Below are 20520 nucleotides of genomic sequence, written 5' to 3'. Positions count from 1 at the left end.
CGATAGACAGTTGCAAGCTGGAAGAGGTTAAAACTCTTATTTTTCTTCTTGTATGCAAAAAAATATATATTTAATTTTATTTCCAATGTTTTATATGCGCTTGCACATAGGCAGAATCAAATGTATCTTTTGCCTTCAGTGACGTAAATTAAAACCAAAATATGTCACTACAAATGTCATAAACGTCAAACAATTATTTCGAGAAAGAAATATTTTTGCTGGTGTTTTGTATCGTGTTGATGCCAATAAAAACCTGCGCAAATCGTCGTAAACACATATTTTTCATGAAATAATGATATCAGTGCAAATTTTCATTTGGAGGCAGTAAGAATTCACTGAAGCACAATGAGCAAGCACATGTACTCGACTGCAAACCTGACCGACAAGGAGTTGAAGGAGCAGGGTAACAGATTGTTCAGTTTGCGCCGATTTGAAGATGCTATGAACTGCTACACTAAAGCTATCGTGAGTCTCAATCTTTATATCGTTATTATATCTTTAAAAATCCTTTATTTATTCTTATTGGAATTTCCTAGAAATATCCCGCACAAAAATTGCCACCTACCCGTTTTCTATTCAAATTTCTGTCTCAAACAAGTTTTTATGTTTACCTCCACGTCTTATATGCTAAATTCATTAAGATAATAATTAGCAAGAAGTTGCATCATATAGGAAACTAGGTATTATAGCCTGGTACTAAATTCTGATATCTGAGGTAGAAGTAGGTGACATTGTACTGGCCTTGATCTGCAATACTAAGCAAAAAATATTGTCTTGTGTTTTTATTTAATAAGGCATTTAGTATATTTTGTGAAGATACAATATATATAAATAATATATAAATAAAACTGTTATTATAACCAGCAATACCATATATTATAATAATATGTAGGTAGTAACACATAGTTCTTTTTTGACTGCAAAAAGTAACAGGTAATAAATATTGCAAATTATCTGAAACCAACATATTTGTACCAGCAATATCATCTATCACATTACTAATTAACAATTATGATAACCGTTCAGATTAGGTCATCATTTTTAGTTATCCAGTAGCAGGAAATTTAAACAGCGGCGGATGCGCCTACAAAAAGATAAGTAGTTATAGTAGGTGGGAATAAAAGTTTCAAGTCATATATTGAAATCTATTTATTCGGGTCTTAAAATTCGCGCGCCGAATGCACTGGCTTTATGAGAGCGGGGAACACATATCACTGGCCTGAATAGACCATTTATATCACGGGGACACTCTTCATTAATCGATAGTGTGTGGTTCTTTTGTCCAGCGTGAAGGATCTGTTGTCCTTATTTTTCCCAGGCTCTGCACTTCAGAGCTCATACTTACAATAAAAATGGGTTAATACTAAGAATAACTATTCCTACAGTCAAAAACATTATCAATTCCAGATAAAGAACCCGTCAGTAGCAACATACTTCACAAATCGTGCGCTATGCCACTTGAAGATGAAGCGATGGGAGGCAACGTGCCAGGACTGCCGACGTGCCCTGGACATCGACACCAACCAGGTCAAGGGGCACTTCTTCCTTGGACAGGCACTTGTTGAGCTAGAGTGCTATGATGAAGCTATTAAACATTTGCATAGAGGTTAGTAACTTTACTAGTATGCTATTTAAGTTTTTGCATGGTCTGTAGGACAGCTGTCAACATAAATCATATTCTTGGTATTCTATCTAGGCTGTTAGTCTGAATTTTATCTTTTATTTTGTTGTGATATGTACATCATGGTGTGATTAGACAGGTTAAAGTTGTTTAAAATAATGTTACACAGAGAATATGGTCTATAACCACAACTGTAGTAAGACAGAAAGGCTCCTGTGATGTTTTTGGATGAATAAAAAAAATGTTCAGGTATTGGGCAAAAGAACAACTCTAATTTAATTGGATCATCACTAATAATAAACATAGTGGGTACATTAGTGGGTGTCACTTAATTGGATGACCATAAACCAGCAAACAAAGCATTTTACTTTCCTATTTGTATTTGTATGATGATAAGTGCTGCTGATAGAGAAGGGACTGTCCTCTGTGCATCACCACCTTAATTTAAGCCCATTAAAATCCACTGTAGAAATCTCTTCCAGCAGAAAATATAATTTATCTTTGACCTAGTAGGTCAAATTATAAAATGCTGATTATTAAATAAAGTCACATCAAAACATGACGTAAAACATTTTCTTTGTAACTTATTTATGAATGAATCAAGAAAAACGTTTTTATCACGATTTTCCATAACATCACAGTGTGCTTTTTCATACAAATTTCATAGTCATTTCGTGTTTTGATGTTTAGTAAAACATAATTGATTTGATTGGTTGAAAACTGGTCTAATAGAATACAAAATTAAATTATTATTAATTATTTTATTATTAAGCCTTCATTTCAGACATTTTTTTTTACTTTTAACAAAATGAATTACCTAACTTTAAATAAAACTTATTTCATTATGACTAGCATAGAATCTGGTTACGCGAAAACACCTATGAGGCTGGCATGATCATCCAGGGTATTCAAAGCCTCGTTATAAAACCAGAATAAAAAAGAACCAAATCACTTCTTATAAGGTTTATTTGTTTATCAACAGCAAATGACCTGGCTCGAGAGCAGAAGCTGAACTTCGGCGACGATATCGCGGCGCAGATCCGGCTGGCCCGCAAGAAACGCTGGAACGTCCAGGAGGAGAAAAGGATAGCGCAGGAGATCGAGCTGCAGAGTTATTTGAATAGGTATGTAGTTGCTAATACTACGACACTACATAATATACAAACATTTTATATACATATATCCTTCCAGCCGTATTCGGCCATGCCGACAAGTCTTCAAGCTAGGAGCGCCTACGATGCGCTCTTATATGACTAACGTACTCGATCTTAGCAGTGCATGTACACACGCACTGCATGTCAGCACACCTACAATATTATTTTACAGAATTTTATTATTTGACAGAAGAGGTACATTCAGTGGCCTTGTTGCTAAATAGCAACTTTTCGAGGCAACCTTAGGGTAAAAGAAACATCTAAACTCAAGCTCCTAGCTCCTAAAAATGAGTCAACCTGTAGTATTAATAATGGTAATATGTAGGCGGGATTTTCTACTATTAAAACATGTAAAAATAAAGTTACATGTGTTTGCTTCCAGGCTAATAATAGAAGACACACAGCGTCGAATAGAATCACTCAAAGTAGAAAATAATAACGAAGAGGAGATCAACTCAAAAATTTCCAAAATTGAGGAGGAACATGTAAGTTTTATTATGCCTGGTACATTTTATTTAAGTAAATACATACATACATAGTTACAAAACCTGTGGCTGAATTCTTGTTCAGCGATGGCTGAATATTACTATTTTTTATTAACCATAGTTCTTGCTCTGGTACCAGGGTTGATGAGGTTGGCTGGTGATGTTGAGAAAAGACCTATTAGAGTTTATTTTACTTCGTATTTGTTATTAACGGAGGTTTTTTTACAACTGTTTTTTTATTAAATTGGAATACAAGCTTTAAATCATTGAGGTCTTTCAATTAGTCTGTCAAAATACTATTAAACAGAATGAGCAGTTCAGTTCAATTAGTGATTATATTTCAATAAGATGATAACATTTTGCAATAGTGTCAATGCGTGGTAAGAGATCAAAGTACGTAAGCTAGTGTTGTGACGCTCATTAGCATAGTGATGTATCAGTTGTTGATGTTAGATCAATTGATTCTTTTTTATCTAACACTTTAGTTGTTTTAAATTATATACTGATATTTTTTTGGTTTCATTGTTCCAGAATAACTACACAAGTGAATTAAATAATTTATTCGCTAAAATAGACGAGAGGAGACGGGTGAGTTATTTCTTTTTTTTTGTTTTTTTATTTTATTTTAAATAATAATATGATACACCTTAGAGGGTCTTTAGATTTCTGTAGTCCGTAATTCCGTATTTCAAAGACACTGTGTCACCCCTTATTGAGTTTAATTATATATTTTTATAGAATTTATAGCTCTAAATAGTGCCATCCTTCATTTAAAGTATCGTACAAGAAAGAGATAAAGCTAGTTTGACTGTCATACTGAATTAAAATTGTTTGTGTCTGCTAGTATCGGCAACAATATAAAATAAAAATGTATAAAACTGAAGTTATAGAAAATCTTAGCTGATAATTATAATCTCTAAGCATGTCAATACACTGATGGACAAAAAATTCGACTCATGTTTTTTTTACTATTGCCTTTGAAAAAATACTCTGCTCTACACAAATGAATATTTGTCATATTGTTTTCTTCCATTTTGTAAATATAATTACCTTCCCTTTTAATTTTTTTAAGGAAAATATTGTACCGACGTTTATTTTTTGTCAATTTTGTAATATTGCTATTTATTAAATAAAAATTATATCTGCCTTTGTAGGCAGTTATTGAAACGGAACTTGAGTCGATTTTTTTGTCCACAAGTGTAATTTTCATTCCTAAACAAAGCTAATCTGAAAGATAGTACATGTCCAGTTGTACCGTGACCTTTAGCTTCTATTAAATTATCGCGTTTATGAAGTGGCTTTAAGGTTAATAAAGTTAATTAGGACACTTACGCGTCGTGTGTTGTATGAGGATTATTTTCTTTTATGAAATTAGTATGTATAGTTTCAGAGTCATTTAAAATCAGCATTCTTCATTCAAGTTTCCGACAGGCTCCAAAAGTTAGTCCTTCAAAATGTATTATTATTAATTACATTATTACTTATATGGAGTAGCCTATGGAGTCCCAGACTTTTGGAAGGCGTTCGTGGGGCCGAAGCCAACAAGCCAACACGTAGAGACCCTTTAAGACAATTTAATCTAAATACTATTATTGTACTCAAAAACTTCGTAAATAACAAAGTACACAAGAAGTTGATGACTAAAGCCGATCATAAAGTAAGATAGATTACATAAACATAATCATCATCTCCCTAGCACTAACCCATTTTTCACGGGGTCCGCTTATATTTTTTACAGAAGCGACTGCCTGTCTGACCGTCCAACCCGCGAAGGGAAAACCAGCTCAATACAGGCTAGGTCACATACCTCCGAAATTGCATTTCTCGGGAATGTGGGTTTCCTCACTATGTTTTCCATCACCGCTGAGCACGTGATAATCATTTATCCAAACATGAATTCGTAAACAAACTCAACAATCGTTAATTTAGGACTGTTCTGGACACATACACACATATTATACATAAATTCGCGCCCGTAATCCATAATGGGATGGCCAGAGCTACAAGTAAACTTTTAGCCACTTGACACGCGATCCTAAGATGGATATCCAATGCGGTTAGTGGAGACCGTTCTGTACGAGGTATTGTTCTTTGTTCTATGCCAGCATAGAAGCCAGAAAGTAAGCTAGACTCCTAAAGTGCAATCGCAGACAAAAAGCAAACGTTTTTAACGCAGAAACGCGACGTCCCTGACTACCTCTGCGGTAAAATCAGCTTCGAGATTTTGCGCGAGCCTGTCATCACACCAAGCGGGATCACTTACGAGAGAAAGGACATAGAGGAGCATATAGAGGTAAACTTTGTTGTAGAAGCGAGACGTCCCGGACTCGTTGTGCTGCCGGATTAGCTTCGAGATCCTTAAGGAGCCGGTGATCACGCCCAGCGGCATCACCTACGAACGCAAGGATATCGAGGAGCATCTCGAGGTATACTCACTCCGGGGTTTCAAGAAACAATTTTCAGTCTCCCTTAGAATCCCTGTCCAAAAAAAAAAGCTTTTTCAATTTTCTTGAATTAGATTTTACATACATAAACAGCCTATATACGTCTCACGCTGGGCACAAGCCTCCCCTCGATCAACCGGAGGGGGTATGGAGCATACTCCACCACGCTGCTCCACTGCGGTTTGATGGATGTGTTTTTACGGCTAATAGCCGGGACCAACGGCATAACGTGCCTTCCGAAGCCCGGAATCATCTTACTTTTTCGGAAAATCAGGTGATTTTGAAGTCCTTACCAAACAAAGGACAGACTCATAAAGTGATTTCGACAATGTCGCAATCGGGAATCGAACCCGCACCTCCAGATCGTGAGCCTAACGCTCTAACCACTAGACCACGGAGGTTGTTATGGAATGGAATAAGGAGGAGGGAGGAGAAAAGGTAAATAAAAAATTGTGAGACTTAATTACCTTAACCCCTTGCGGCCGAAAAGGACATTCGGTCTTACGACTTTAAGGGCCGAAATAGGGACTATTTCAAATGAATATATCTCTCCTGCCGTACTATTATTTATTATCCTGTTTTTTTACTGTCTCTCGTACTAACTTCACTCTTATCCACAGCGAGTTGGCCACTTCGACCCGGTGACCCGCGTGAAGTTGACAGCAGATCAGCTGATCCCCAACTTCACAATGAAAGAGGTTGTCGATGCCTTCCTCCAGGACAACGAGTGGGCTCTCGACTACTAAGCTCAACACTGCTCAACTACGAATATACAAGCTTGTACGGTCGGCAACGTGAGTTGCTCAACATTTATGACTTAAATGCTACTCTTAGGCCGCTCGCACTTGCAGCGTTTTCGTACGCATGCGTATACGTACGAACCCGCAGGAACAATCCCTACTTTTCAAGTACTTTTCGAACGCACATTTGGCAGTTATGGACCAGTGTTCGCACGTGTACGCATGAAGCGAATTCGTACGAATCCCCGTACAAAGTGCGACCGGCTTTAAAAGTAAATGTGAACTACTTGTGTTACTGACTGCATTCAATCTACACACAGAAAGTTATGATCTCCTACGTTCATTTCTCAGACGATTTGCTTACCTATAGTACATATTCGCGGACTCGTGTATGATGTGTTCTTTGTGGTCCTGAATGGGTTATTTGACGCTAAATCTTTACCGACTTCACTGGTTTTTTAACCTGTGTCATAGGGTAGTTTCCAACTAGTCAAATCATTTACTTTTTATAAACCTCAAAACATGAAATTACTATGTGACATCATAGAAAACGTGACAAAATGTCGCACTTACACATTTTTCTTTATTAAATAAGTTAAATAGAAAAATAAAACATTTTTTGTCACCTTTAGATCTGTCTTTATTTAGTAATCAGAATTTCATAATTTATCTTTGACCTTGGAAACTACCCAACTGATGACTGACACTTTACGGACAAAAGTACTTTCTTAATATCCACTAGTTGTTGCCTGGAATTCGTACGCGGGAATCGACGCTTCTTTCATCTTTTCGTGATTGAAGAAAAAACAAGTGCTTGCTTATTTACCTCTAATTAATATAATTATTTTGTGTTTTATGTTACTAAATCCAGATTGAGTTAGTCACGCAGTTTCTCTCTATATTTTGATATGTTGAGGAATATGATCATCAATTTCAGTGTTAGGCCACAAAAACTATACTAAACAAGAAGTTTGCACAGCTGTAAAGCGGTAATTACATTACCCAATCCACCCCAGACTGATGCGTCAAGGTCACATAGGGATCGGGAAACGACGGTATTAGACTAGCTCGATATCGTGGTTACCATGGTTACGCCTCATCGAGTCGCTCGAGGCCGTGGTTACCATGGTAACGCCCCGCCAATTTATTACATGATCCTGATCGCTGCGCCCGTGACCTTGACGCATCGGGCTTGATGGATTGGCATATAACCGCTTAAATCTTGCACAATCCATCTGTCATCTGTCTAACTAAAGAACGAGTGGTTGTGTCATCTTGCTAATGTAGACGAAGAAAATTGTTCTGTAATGCCAAAGAGACAGTGAATAATTTACAATTACGTTTATTTATTATTTTAATTTTCCTTAATATCGTAGTTTGTGCTTCACTGAACGTCAGTACCTACTGAATGTGGACGCTGTTATCATCAGACTAAAATATTCATGGTTTTAGCTTACTTAAGTAACTTTTCAGATTTATTTTATTTTTTTATTTTTATTTTGTTATTGAAAACAGCTGTAATAGGGCTTCTAACGCATGCCTAACGATGGTCTACAACTCCTTAGTCCCAATAATAGAGATACAAACATAATAATATAGACAGCCCCGTCAGACTCCACAACTGGATATAATACCTCTCATTTCCTATATTTCCGCTTTAGTAGTTATTGTCATTTAATTAAAACGTATAATACCGGGTTCTTACCCGGTCCATGGACTCTGATTAAACGCGGTAAGAACCCGGTATTATGTAATTCAATTATGACAATAACCGCGTAAACCTCATACAAAATATTGACATTTCAATATAACGTAACCGACTATTGCTTGAAGCAGCGCAATGAAGTTCCAGTAATTGAAGTTTGACGCGTTTTGTTGGGGTAATGTCAAATAGTACATAAAAAATATAAAATAAAATATGTTGCAGATTGTATTTTACTGAAATATTAATATTTTGAGATAAATTAGGCCATGAAACCTAATATGAATTAGTTTTATAAAATTTGTCAACTACCCTATTGTACTAAACTTTCTTTGTTAGGTGACTTGCTGTAGGTTTAATCACTTGGCCGGAACAGTACTGACCTAAGTGAAACACTAGATACGGTTTACAATTTTAACAATATATTGACACTGGTGGTAATCCCTGTAGACACCATCTAATTTTATTTAAGTTATACCTGTCATTTTCTTATCCGCCGAATTAGTTCCTACCTACAGTTTAAAATTAATCAACCTGTCAATTTTTTTCAGTTTGTTTTCTGATCACTTCGACACTGGCAGAATGGTCGTACTCCTAAGCGACCCATTGCCATAATAAAAAGAAAAAAAAAAGGGACGGGTAATCGACAGGCATACAATTTATGGAACACCCGTCAGGTTTAGATAGAAATCTAAAACCACCCTCTAAAAACCTTTTACATTGGCCAATAACGCGACAGAATTAAGTTGACAGCACACGTCGAACGTGTAGCATCTTGTCATCTCATTTTAAAATTAACAGTTGTCAATCATCCGTCCGTTACCTTTTCGGCGGATAAGAAAATGATATGTGTAACTAAGGGTGGTATTAATAAACTAATCTCAGCTTCGAGACTGCCCTCAAGATCATGTCAATGTGACAGTTCTCATATAAAAACAGAGACAGAGGGCAGTCTCAGCTGAGATTCGTTTATTAATACCAACCTTAAAATGAAATTAGACGGTGTCTACAGGAATTAACCCGACTAACTGTAGAATTTGTAATTTCGTGACGTGAGCGGGTTTGGTGACACTTCCACAAGAAGGAATTGTTGTTATGTTGAATAAATGTTTTAGCGTAAGTTGTGAACAATCCATTGGATTGATTTCCTATTCTATTAAAACGAGGCACGGAAGACACTCACGCGATTATATATCTAGTTAACCATCTAGTTATCTAGACAACCTAGTTGTACTACAAAAGAACGCTATTTACCGCGATTTTAACCATATGTAACGCAAGCGGTCGCGTCAGTGTGTTTGTGTCTTAATGTAAAAAGAAATGTGTAATGTATTAGCAATGTCAAAATGATGCACCGGTATAACTCAAATTAGATTAACACCCTATCGATGTGTATTATCCCGAAAACTAAATACAAAAATACTCGTAACTTCCTGCAATTATAATATTGTATTTTTAATATATTAAATAATGTTAAAGTGACCATGTCCACTCGAATTGCGGGAATTTGTGAGAATAGTATTGGAAATTGAATCACTATTTTGAGACGGTCTTTATTCTTAGCTTAAAGCAAAAAGGGAACTCATAAAGATAACGTTGTTATTATTGTGTATTTGAAAAATAAGTACTTAGTAAGTCAGAAGGATGGTGTATGAATCTAAAACATGATCACTTTACATCAACACTACATCTAGAAAATTAAGGGTATCTTTGAAAACCTATATACTATGTGTATAGCATAACAACACGAGTGAGTTTTGGAAGTTCTAGTTTGACTTTATTCTGAATCGCAGTCCAAATGACCCCTCACTCTTTTAAAAAGTGTAGTGATGATTTTACTTTGAATTTTTGGAGGTTTTAAAACACGATATGTCTGATTCCCTGAATTTTCGGAGTCTTAAAACACGATATGTCTTATTCCCACTTTGCTTAAATCTAAGCTTTTAATTGGTACCACGATGTGTGACACCGGCAAAAGTTCTGACGTTACAATGTCTTTTGTATAAAATCAATAAAATGTATTGACCAAATCTAAACACAATGGAAATTGGACGGTTAACGAATGTTATATGTGACAGTATCTTACAACAGGTGTATTTTAGAGAGCTTACCGTAGTTTATTTTTTAAATTATTCCACAGATAACATTACGGAAAAAAATGTAAACTATATTATGTGTACTTTGAATAATTCTGGATGTGCGAAGTATTTTATTCGTCCCTAAAATTATGATTGTAAATGTAAAATTCTTCACAAAATATCAAATTATAGCATTTCAAGTAATATTGTATTCAATAATGTTATTTGTATTAAAATGTTAGATTCCGTTTCACTTCTTCATGTTAAACGTTTAGACGTGATCCATAGCAGACATTATAATAGTTGGTCATTCGTTAGAGAAATTTATATCTGGTCGTGATTATAATACATTTTACTTATAAGTAAATGTTATTTTATAAATTCTTTCTTTTATTTACATATACATACATAACTCTCACGCCTATTTCCCACCGTGGTAAGCAGAGACTGGAGATCCATTTGCTTCGATCCTGACATACTTCTCTTGTTTCCTCCACATTTATCAATCGTTTCATACACGCTCGCCGGTTTAGAGTAGATCGTACTGAAACCTTTTCTAAGGACATCTCCAATTTCGTCAAAAAAAGAGCCGTGGAAGAACGCTTGAATCTCACTATGAGGTCGTAGGTTCAAATACCAGCACGGGCGTAAACCAATGATATTAAAATTTGTTTTCATCATAAATTACTATCACGTGCTCAGCGAAACCCACATTCCCGAGAAATGCGTTTCGGAGATACGTAATCTATCCTGTATTGGGCTGGTTTTTCCTCGGCTTGTTGGAACGTCAGACAGGCAGCCAAATCTAACAATATCTCAAACATATAAACAGTACCTCAAAAAATATACTATGTAGTGTAAATCTAGCCCAAAAGTAATTCCCGTCTATCATTAAGAAATATAATTTCTGTGAGGTTCACCCTATAGGTATTTAGCTCATAAGCTATATATGAGCTTAGCGGCCTGAGCTATGTTTCGGCCTCGAATAAGTAAGCTAATTATCACGAAAAACATTTTGGTCCTCCAAAAAATAAAACTAACATCAGCACAAAACATAAATAACAAATACTTCATTATAGACATGGGGAATAGACAAGCAAAGCCATCAAACAAATTTCACTTTTAAACTTTTCTGCAAATTATTGCCCAAAAATCTACCTACTTACCTATTTATATACCTATTCTACTTGATCATCAAAGTAGCCAAAACTCAAACTCTGACACTTCATACAAACTGCACATCTGCCTAAGAAAGCGAAGGAGGCGTACAATTAAGAAGTCTGGCGAGCGTTTTAGGCTTGTACGAGTGTAGGCGAACTGTTGCGTCTGGCGTGCTTCCAACCACATCACTTTGTGTTAGAAACAATGGACCAACTCACGCTGTTATTGTGTGGTGGCTTGCTCGTGCCAGAAAGCGGACAGGTAATGTGCAATAATAGGCTTAAGGATTTTTGCAGTGGATTTTTGTGCAACGGACTTCTGTGTAACAGCCTTCGTATTGGTCAGAGGGCGGGGCTCACGATCTGATTGTCCACAAAACCGAGAAACTTTTCTTTATTTGGTAAGAACATTACAGGCTTGAATTACTTGATTGTTCGAACAAGTAAGTGAAATGATTCCGTGCTTCGGAGGATTTGTTAAGGTATTGGTCCCGGCTATTAGCCGTGAAACACCACCAACCCGCAGTGGGGCAGCGTGGTAGAGTATGCTTTTTGTTTGTGATTGTACTTTAGGAGTCTAGCTTTCTTTCTGACGTCTGTTCTGGCATAGAATAAAGAATAATACCGCGTATAGAACGGTCTCCACCAACCCGCATTGGAGCAGCGTGGTGGAGTATGCTCCATATCCCCTCCGGTTGATTGAGGAAAGCCCTGTGCTCACCAGTGGGACATATTTTTTTGGAAAACGTATATCTACTTACCTAGTCAATTAAGTAATGTCTAAAGAGAGAGAAATATAAATAAATATAAATTTCAAATTTAGACACCATCTTTAATAATAATACTACAACACCTCATTGAACACTTTACAAAACATTTACAGGATAAACTTATTCTAAGGTGGGCAAAGGCGGCCTTATCGCTAAGAGCATCTATATTAATAACATAACACTATTTAAACATACTCTTAAGTACTTAATTTAACAACAATACGGAATACTCTAAGTTTTACCTCGCTCCCCTCGGTCTTACTTTAGTCTTGAATCGTACGGGCGTCAGACGTCACGTCGATGTGTAGTCTGTGTAAAACGGAGCGGAGTCGCAATTTGGTTCGAGGAGGTAAGTATCCTTTTTTATATGATTTAATAACATCACTGTTGATACGATGTCGTAAGCTGGATATGATGAACCTTATGGTGATAAGGGATCAGCCTATCGCCCATTACATTAGTCCATCATGTTAGAGGACACAATCCCTCTGTCGGAGTTGTCTTTGATTACTTGTGGCTCTGCCCACCCCATTAGGGATTACGGGCGTGAGTTTATGTATGTGTGTATGTAATAACATCACCTATATTTAATAACATTACTCACTCATAGATTGATATAGGTGGCGTCGTGATCGGCGAACATTGATATTGGGGTTTTCGTCCATACATTTTGAGCTGTTGTATTTACCAAGCTTTTGATGTTTCCTTTCTAATATAGATTTCTGAAAGGTGTGAGGCCGAATTCGTATCGGCGCGGGGCGGGGAGTGTCCCTCCTATAAGTAGTTTATGACTAAAGTGTAAAGTCCATTACTTCAATGGCCCCACCGCATGTGTCTGTATGTCGCGTGTTGGCAGGCTGTTAGGGGGTTACTCTGTAAATTTAATGCTGCGTTGACGCGATTTTGAAAAGATAACAACTATTTACACTCGGTACTTCCTGGGTTGGTGTTTCATTGTTTTGTTTCATTCGTTGAATGGTTGACTGGGTACATACATAAACTCACGCATATTTCGGACCGAAGTAAATAGAGGAATTCCATTTGCTTCGATCCTGACACTACTCTTTTCACAGGGTCCGCTTACTTAACCTGAAGATTTGACAGGTCTGTTCAGATGCCGTTCTATATGCAGTATTATTCCTTATTCAAACGCCTCAATTGAGGTAGTATTATTGTGTACCTACTTATAACATAATGTGAATATTATAGTTCTTTTAATTAAAGCGGCCTGAAAAAATACCTAATGAAATTCTATTACACGTTGATTAGCATTTTTATGAATAAGGTTATTGTAGGCCAAACTTTTCGTGACAAACACTAACACCAAAATTAGAATTGCGTAGGTAATTAAGTTTATTTCAAGGGAAAAAAGCAGCATAGTAGGTCGGTTACTTTGTAAGTGGTTATGTCAGTGATACTTCTACAAAGTTACCTGCACGGATTCACTCTAGAAATCACTATTGGGGCATGCAGAGTGATAAACAAAAAATATAATCACTAATTCTTAAATTAGTATGGAGAAGACACTATACCGACGGTTTGGTTGTCGGTGTAGTATTCTCCATGCTACTTTTAGGGAAATAGGGCAATGGTTTCCCTATTGCCTTTCGCCCAAACCAAAAAAAATATTTTTAAGATACTTTTGGTTTTCTTCCAATGTAATAAGATGACTTTTTCGGTCAAGAATGATAGATGGCTATCATCCTCACCAAAACTGAAATGTATAATACCTTAAGCTCAATGATGTTGTTATGTTTTTATCTCAATGAAAACATAACTCTCATTTCAGTACAAGTAACAAAACAATTTGTGTAAAACAACTGAATCATCCCCAGTACAGGGTTTGCATTTTATCAATTCGTTTTCCATTACGAAACCGAGAGCTGTTTGGCTGTGTGCCCGGCTACCTTCACTCATGTAATACAATAAAGAGACTGTACTGTCCAACGTTTTGGCAACCAAATACATTTTTATAGTTCACGTATTCGTTTAACTGTTGACTAGCTATAAAACTGACACCAACTATATTGTAACGTGTATCTTTCCTGTTTGTCAATTGGCTTAATTTCCTGAGGAGATATTTACAACGTAAAGTATGTTTTTATTGTAAAGTTTCCTACACGTGTAGTACTGACTACGGTTCGTAGATTTCGCTACGGAGCGTAGCAATTTGCTACGAAAATGTCTTTCCTTGTCAATTTATACGAGTACGTAGCAGAAGATTCCATAAAGTTGCGTCGATAATGAATTAATTTAACTTTATAACGATGTCGTCGCTATCAATTTGGAACAAATCATCCGCTTGTTTATAGTAAAAATATGTCACAATTGAGACAAACCTTATTAACATATTTACAACGACATCAGCAACAAATCAAGGTGATTTTGAATCATTTGAAAAAAGAATGATTTGAAAATTCATCACTTGATTAAATAAACGCTTATCAGCTGTCAGTCAGTGTGGAGGTGATGACAGCTGCGGGTTACAAGTTTCACGCACGCGCGCGTCACGCCGCGCCGCGATCCGGTCGCGCCCTTTTTATTTCTATCACTTGTAATTTCAGGTTATCGTCATCGGTTATTTATATAAAGTAGGGTCAAAGATGTAAGTATGCTCTGTTTTGATTTTATATGCGAAAGCGTGTTAACTAAATAGTGAATTAAGTTAGAGTTGTAGCATCGTGTTTGATAGAAATTAGAAACAGCGGTTATGTGGACGCGGCGTGCGCTGTAGGTAGTGTGTGACAGGGACTGCGCAGAGTAGGTCAGGACGGGAGGTGGGGGGAGCGAGCGGGGCGGGGCGGCCGATTCATGTTTACGGGGCTCGGCCGTCAGCTGTTCGCGCGCCATGAATGTGCCGCGCGGGCGCCGCGCCGCGCATCGATTGACTGATACCTGAGGCAGTGGCAGCCACGTGCGCGCCAGTCTCGCCGCGCTCGCCGCCTCGCCCGCGCGCTGCCGCCGCGCCGGCCCGAACCCCGCAGACACGCCGACCTCATCAATGGATTGCCCGAGGTGACCTGTGCCCGGACTAGCAGCCGCCCACGCCGAGCACCCCGGTGAGTCCCACACCGACCTTGCATACTGCCGCCCGGCGCCTCTGTTTACGCGTAACCGTAACCGAATGCCGACGGACGACGCGCCCGAATCCGTTAGTAAATAATGGTTTTTCCGATAGCATTAATAGCTCAGAGACAATTTATGCGACTGCGCTGTGTGATGTTTACCGTGACTCGTTCTCCGGAGCCACCTTCTCATTACATTAGCCGCGGAAATTTTCTAAGTGAAAACGTTTTTCTTATCGATCGTCGCTAACTTTCGCTTGTTCCTGACAGATTATTTATAAAATATTGTAGGTTGGTTTACGTAATCGAAGGACAGTCGCATCATTTGTTATTGGAAGCCGCGTGCTTATCTCCCCAGGAGTGCTCGAACGACACCCGAGAGCCGCCGGAGGCACGCACGGCACACGATCGTTACATGCGGCTTCGATATTTGGAATTGTATTCCAAGGATAGATAGAAGAGTCACGTCTTTAGATGCAAGCATTGAGTATGGCAATGACCCAATAGGGGAGTATGCGAGGCACGTAATTATGTAAATGAGCGACATGTTATGTCCTGGGGAGAGGACGAGATGCACAGACAGACCGCCGAGCCCCAAGGCTGCCTCCCCACTGTGCAGGACCTTGGACTCGACCTTGCCCTTCCCATATCTCTGGAGTGAAATGCAACTAGCTTAGTTTAATGTTCGGGTGGTTCTTTCCATTACGGATAGCGTTACTAAAAGGTTTCGCGAATCTAATCTACGATCGTATTAGCGTGTAGTTTACTAGAGTTCGTCAGTCATGTGATTTAGGTCACGGATATTAAAATTATGCTTATGTTATCATATTCTCTAATACTTCATTAATGAATCCTAAACGCGTATTCGCATCAAAACACGAACGATAATAATCTCTATTTAATAAATGGAATAAGTTTCAAAACTGGCTTGCGTCGGGGATTTGTCGCGAGAACGACATCGATCAGAGGTTTGGAAAATAAAAGGGGAAGAAAACATCTGGTGGAATTGCTTTAGTCACTAACAATCATTCGGTTGATTAATAGCAGTTGTAAAATTAATGACCTTAGTTGCGGTGTCATGGCGAAACGTTTGAGTTACAAACGGGTTTAAAAATTGTTCCGGCTTTTATCAAAGGGTCCAATTTACAATTTGATTACTCATTTTCGGGATCGCGGTGGAGCCTTCTGGAATTTGCTCCATGTTTCTCTTGGAAATATGGGCTCAAAATCTGTTATGGTCGTGTTTTAATTTGATGAAAATGTTATGTTATCAACATGTTATCTTACAAAGCTGTCTTTGGAAGATAATGAAACTGTTAAATTTATTTTATTCTTATTCTTATTCTTAATAATATTTGTGCCGTTTTTGTGTACTGGTTTGAGACGTATAAAATACATCTATTCACACTTTTTTTACGTTATGTGAATATCACTGCACCGGTTACGCTTCAAAAATCGTTTACAAAGTAACATATAAGAAACGTCACAAGAAGGTTAGTCCGTATATAAAACAGAATTCAAACACGAATATTCCCCTTAAAAGGTCGACACTTCAACCTAAGTATACCTAGGGATAGCTCAATGCAAATAGATGTACCTAGCTACTTTCTTTTATACGGAGGTCAGTAGACGGATGCAAGCGTTTCAATCCCCAGTCAAAGGGAGCACTGGTGCTGGTCGCCGGTCTGCCGATTACGAGCGAGAAGCGAGAGTGACTGCAAGTGGGCTTCTCGTAACTAGTGGCAAAGTTACTCTGTTCTTATTCCTCTAGCCTATCTGATCTCACCTCTGGGCAAAAGCTTCCAATTTTCTCTGTCCAGTGCCTAACCCTTTGGTATGCATTGAATTTGTCACAATATATTTTCCATTAGGAAAAGAAATGTAATAAAATACCAGGACAATTACCAGCTGTTTGTCTACCTATGTAAACAGGTATGCAATGTAATTTTTACTAAGCGACAAGTAACATTAAGATTCATTGAAAAATTCTAATACAATTATAATAGACAAGTCACAACGGAAAAAAAACGAAAGAAGAGTGTAAGATGATCCGTGCTTCGGAAGGCAAGTTAACCCGTTAGTCCTGGTTACTGATGTAAGTAGTCGTTACATGAGCCATGTCAGAGGCCTTTGGCAGCTCAATAATAACCCTGGCACCAGCGTTGATGGGGTTGGTATTCCACCTCACAACTCACACGACAGAAGAAGAATAACGGAAAATAAGACAAATCCTGTTCCTATGTTTGGGCTTTTCTCTCTAACAAACAAATGAATAACAAATTATTCTTACATTACTTTTTATTATTTAGTTCTACTCCGACCATTCACTTGTTTATTACAAGTACAATGTACTTAGAACCCATCAAATTAAACTCTTATCTACCCATAAAATAAAAGTAATTATACTGACTGCATTTTTATCCAGCCATCTAAATACTACCCTTACAATACAGTGCTGTAATTCTTTAGTTTATTAATTTTCATAGGTTATAATGTAATCATCCCATTCTAGGTGGGGTCGGCATAACCTGTATTCCTCTTCCATTCATTTCTGTCGGTCGTCATCTCGGTACAAACCTTTCACACAAATATTCTTTTTTACACATTCCACTCACACTTTCTTAGGTCGTTCCCTACGCCAATATCAATCTTTCTTTTTTCTTTTTTGACGTGACTTATTGTAGATTTGCCGCAGATGGCATTAACTACTTGGCCGGATCAATATTCATCCACATTCGTATCTGTCATATAATAGCAAGCTACTAAGTTGCGATAGAGTATAGTTTAATTTGCCAAACTAAATGGCTTTATTTCATATCAAGAGCTCTTAACTTTAATCCTATTAGAGTGAATGATAGCTCGTGATATAGTTCAGTCAACTTTGTCATCACGTACGAATTTAATAAATGAAATTGTCCTGGTGTTTATCACATATCTACTATGTGACTGATTTAAAACTCGACTGGTTTAGTGACGTCAATAATTTAGTTATGAACCTCAAGTGAATTGCAAGAAGGGTTCACAGAAATCTCCCTGAGGGCCTACCCATGCATTCGCTTTAATGAGACTCTTAGATAAACATAAATGGAATTAAATAATTGAAAATGTTTGTTTCTTACGTAAAAGTTTTACGATGCAAGAGAAAGTGATAGCTGGAATAGGACAGCCTCGGCGAACATACTTCTCATCAAATCGAAACAAAATCTGGCTTATGAACAAATTATAATTTGAAGGAATATTTTAAACATAAAAATAATAAAATTTTGTCATAAGTATAATTTTCAATAACAATAAGTAGTTTATCTTCTTTCCAACATACCATTTCTTTTTTTTTTAATATTTGTACGCCTGCATCCAGGCTGAACATAATATCACAACACTTTTATTTTACCACCTTTTTGTATGATCGATGATTTGATAAAGAAAAGCCAGGTGAAAAGTACTGAAACCGCCGAGCATGCATGAAGCGAAAGTTGTGAGTCAGGATTCCATGGTTGCCTGCCTATCCCAACGGGAAATAGGCGTGATCATAATATATAAGTATATACAGTAAAATGATCGGGATTGACATAAGTAAAACACGTGACATTTGCTTAGTTTATTAATAATAATTTTATTGCCAAAAAAGTGGGTACAATTCTTTCCTTAAACATAGCTTATTATTAGACACAGATATACGTATAAATAGGTAGGTACCATAGCTGACTAAGTATAAGAATACTTGTATTACAGTCTATGATGCCTCTCTCCTGGATATTTATGTTACGTTAAGCTAGCTAGTATATATACTTATGTTATCAAAACAAAGAAATACAGAATTTTTTAATTAATTGCTTTTCAAAAACTAAAAGTTTACGTCAAGTCCAGATTTGCATTTTGGCTAAGCCCTCCGCTGTTTTATCACGTTACTCGCGGCTGGTCAGGCCACACCTTTACGGGTTGAAGTCCCGCTCCGGGCGCCATTCTGCTAAATGCGGCCATTTCTTCTGTGGCCGTTTTTTGTTGAGTCCGGTCTACAGCACATGTCCATGTCAATGTAAATACTTCCTTCTATGAAGAGCTTCTGTGAAATAGCCCATTCAGAAATTCCCTTATGTTTTGTTGGATGTTAATATGAGCCTTTTTGTCGCAAAGTTTTTGTGTGTATTTTTTTGTTATTTTAGTAGCTGTTCTGTGTTTAAACACGCATTTAATGTAAGTAAGTAAAGTTTAAATCTTGTTTTCGTATTTATTATAAATTGTTTCACAAGTCTAAATATGGAAACATAAAAACAGCTGTATGTTTAAGGAAAATGCTATAACAAAATATAGGTAAGCAAGTCTTCCGAGTGGTTTCACCACACCTAATTGAAAAGTTTCGAGACCCAAAAAACTGTTGGGCCCGAACGAAACCCCCAACCTCACTGACACAGTTTGCTGAAAACCCAAGCGTATACAGAATTATCGAATTCAATTTGCGAAGTTGCGACAAAAATGGCTTTTGATGACTCTCAGGCGATCTCAAAATATGTCTCTGGGAATATCAGCATATTCATTCATTTATATCTAATGAATAATTTCCTGCTTTTTTCTTTTTTAAGTTATAATCGCAGCAGTGAAACGCGATAAGCTACAGAAAATTAAGTAATAATCGCATATCTTCTAAGAGCGTCTAGGGCCCAGTGCCTAGGTATTTGTTGCAGCTACTTTTCCTCGGCTATAAGGTTGTGAGACGCTGCAGTAGTTTTCGGCGGATGAGACGTTCGACAAAAATATGTTAATGTAAATTGTCGATTCACAGTGTAACTATTACCAACTGAATAAGAGACATTTTTTGAGTTTGAGTATCAATATTTAATATCCAGGATTGAAAATAAAATCGAAAAGAACAATGTTCAGCTATTTTTGGGATTTATTATTATAAAATATCGCTTTACTGTACGAAAGAAAACAACGTTGTGAGGAAGAACGTAATTTGAATAGCCGTTATCTGAAGCTTCCATTGCGTGTCTATCTCTTGGATTTCGGATTTTTCTACGTCGTAACGCTCTATCACAAGCCTTTGTCAACTGAAAGATGACATATCGATGACTATATAAAGTTTGAACTTGTGTTTAAGAACGTATGAGCCGTCTTAGAGCTAGATCGAAATGTCTTAATTTAAAGATGAGGGAAACTATACAGGGTGTTAGTGACATCGTAACGAATACTGAGGGGGATGATTCAGACCATGATTCTGAGTTAATATCAAGTGGAATTTTCCGTCGCAAAATTCATGTTTTTTTTTAGTTTTTTTAATTATTTTTAATTCTATACTTTTGT

General features: G+C 37.2%; 1 protein-coding gene across 2 annotated transcripts; it reads left to right on the top strand.

Annotated features, from left to right (window-relative positions):
- Positions 1-184: 184 nt before the first annotated feature.
- LOC126369069 (E3 ubiquitin-protein ligase CHIP) lies at positions 185-8806 on the top strand. 2 transcript variants are annotated; one of them, XM_050013361.1, is made up of 7 exons: positions 185-465; positions 1408-1606; positions 2604-2745; positions 3158-3260; positions 3792-3848; positions 5570-5686; positions 6325-8806. In XM_050013361.1, exons 1-7 carry the CDS (start codon positions 346-348, stop codon positions 6448-6450), a joined length of 864 nt encoding a protein of 287 aa, XP_049869318.1. In that variant the 5' UTR covers positions 185-345; the 3' UTR covers positions 6451-8806. The 2 variants fall into 2 exon arrangements, with proteins under 2 accessions (XP_049869318.1, XP_049869317.1); XM_050013360.1 differs by lacking the exon at positions 5570-5686 and adding an exon at positions 5437-5553.
- The last annotated feature ends 11714 nt before the right edge of the window (positions 8807-20520 follow it).

Source organism: Pectinophora gossypiella, chromosome 8 (genome assembly GCF_024362695.1).
Source record: "Pectinophora gossypiella chromosome 8, ilPecGoss1.1, whole genome shotgun sequence".
In the NCBI taxonomy this organism is placed as follows: Eukaryota; Metazoa; Arthropoda; class Insecta; order Lepidoptera; family Gelechiidae; genus Pectinophora; species Pectinophora gossypiella.
Note: the sequence above shows the minus strand (reverse complement) of the source record. Positions and strands in the feature narration are given on the sequence as shown.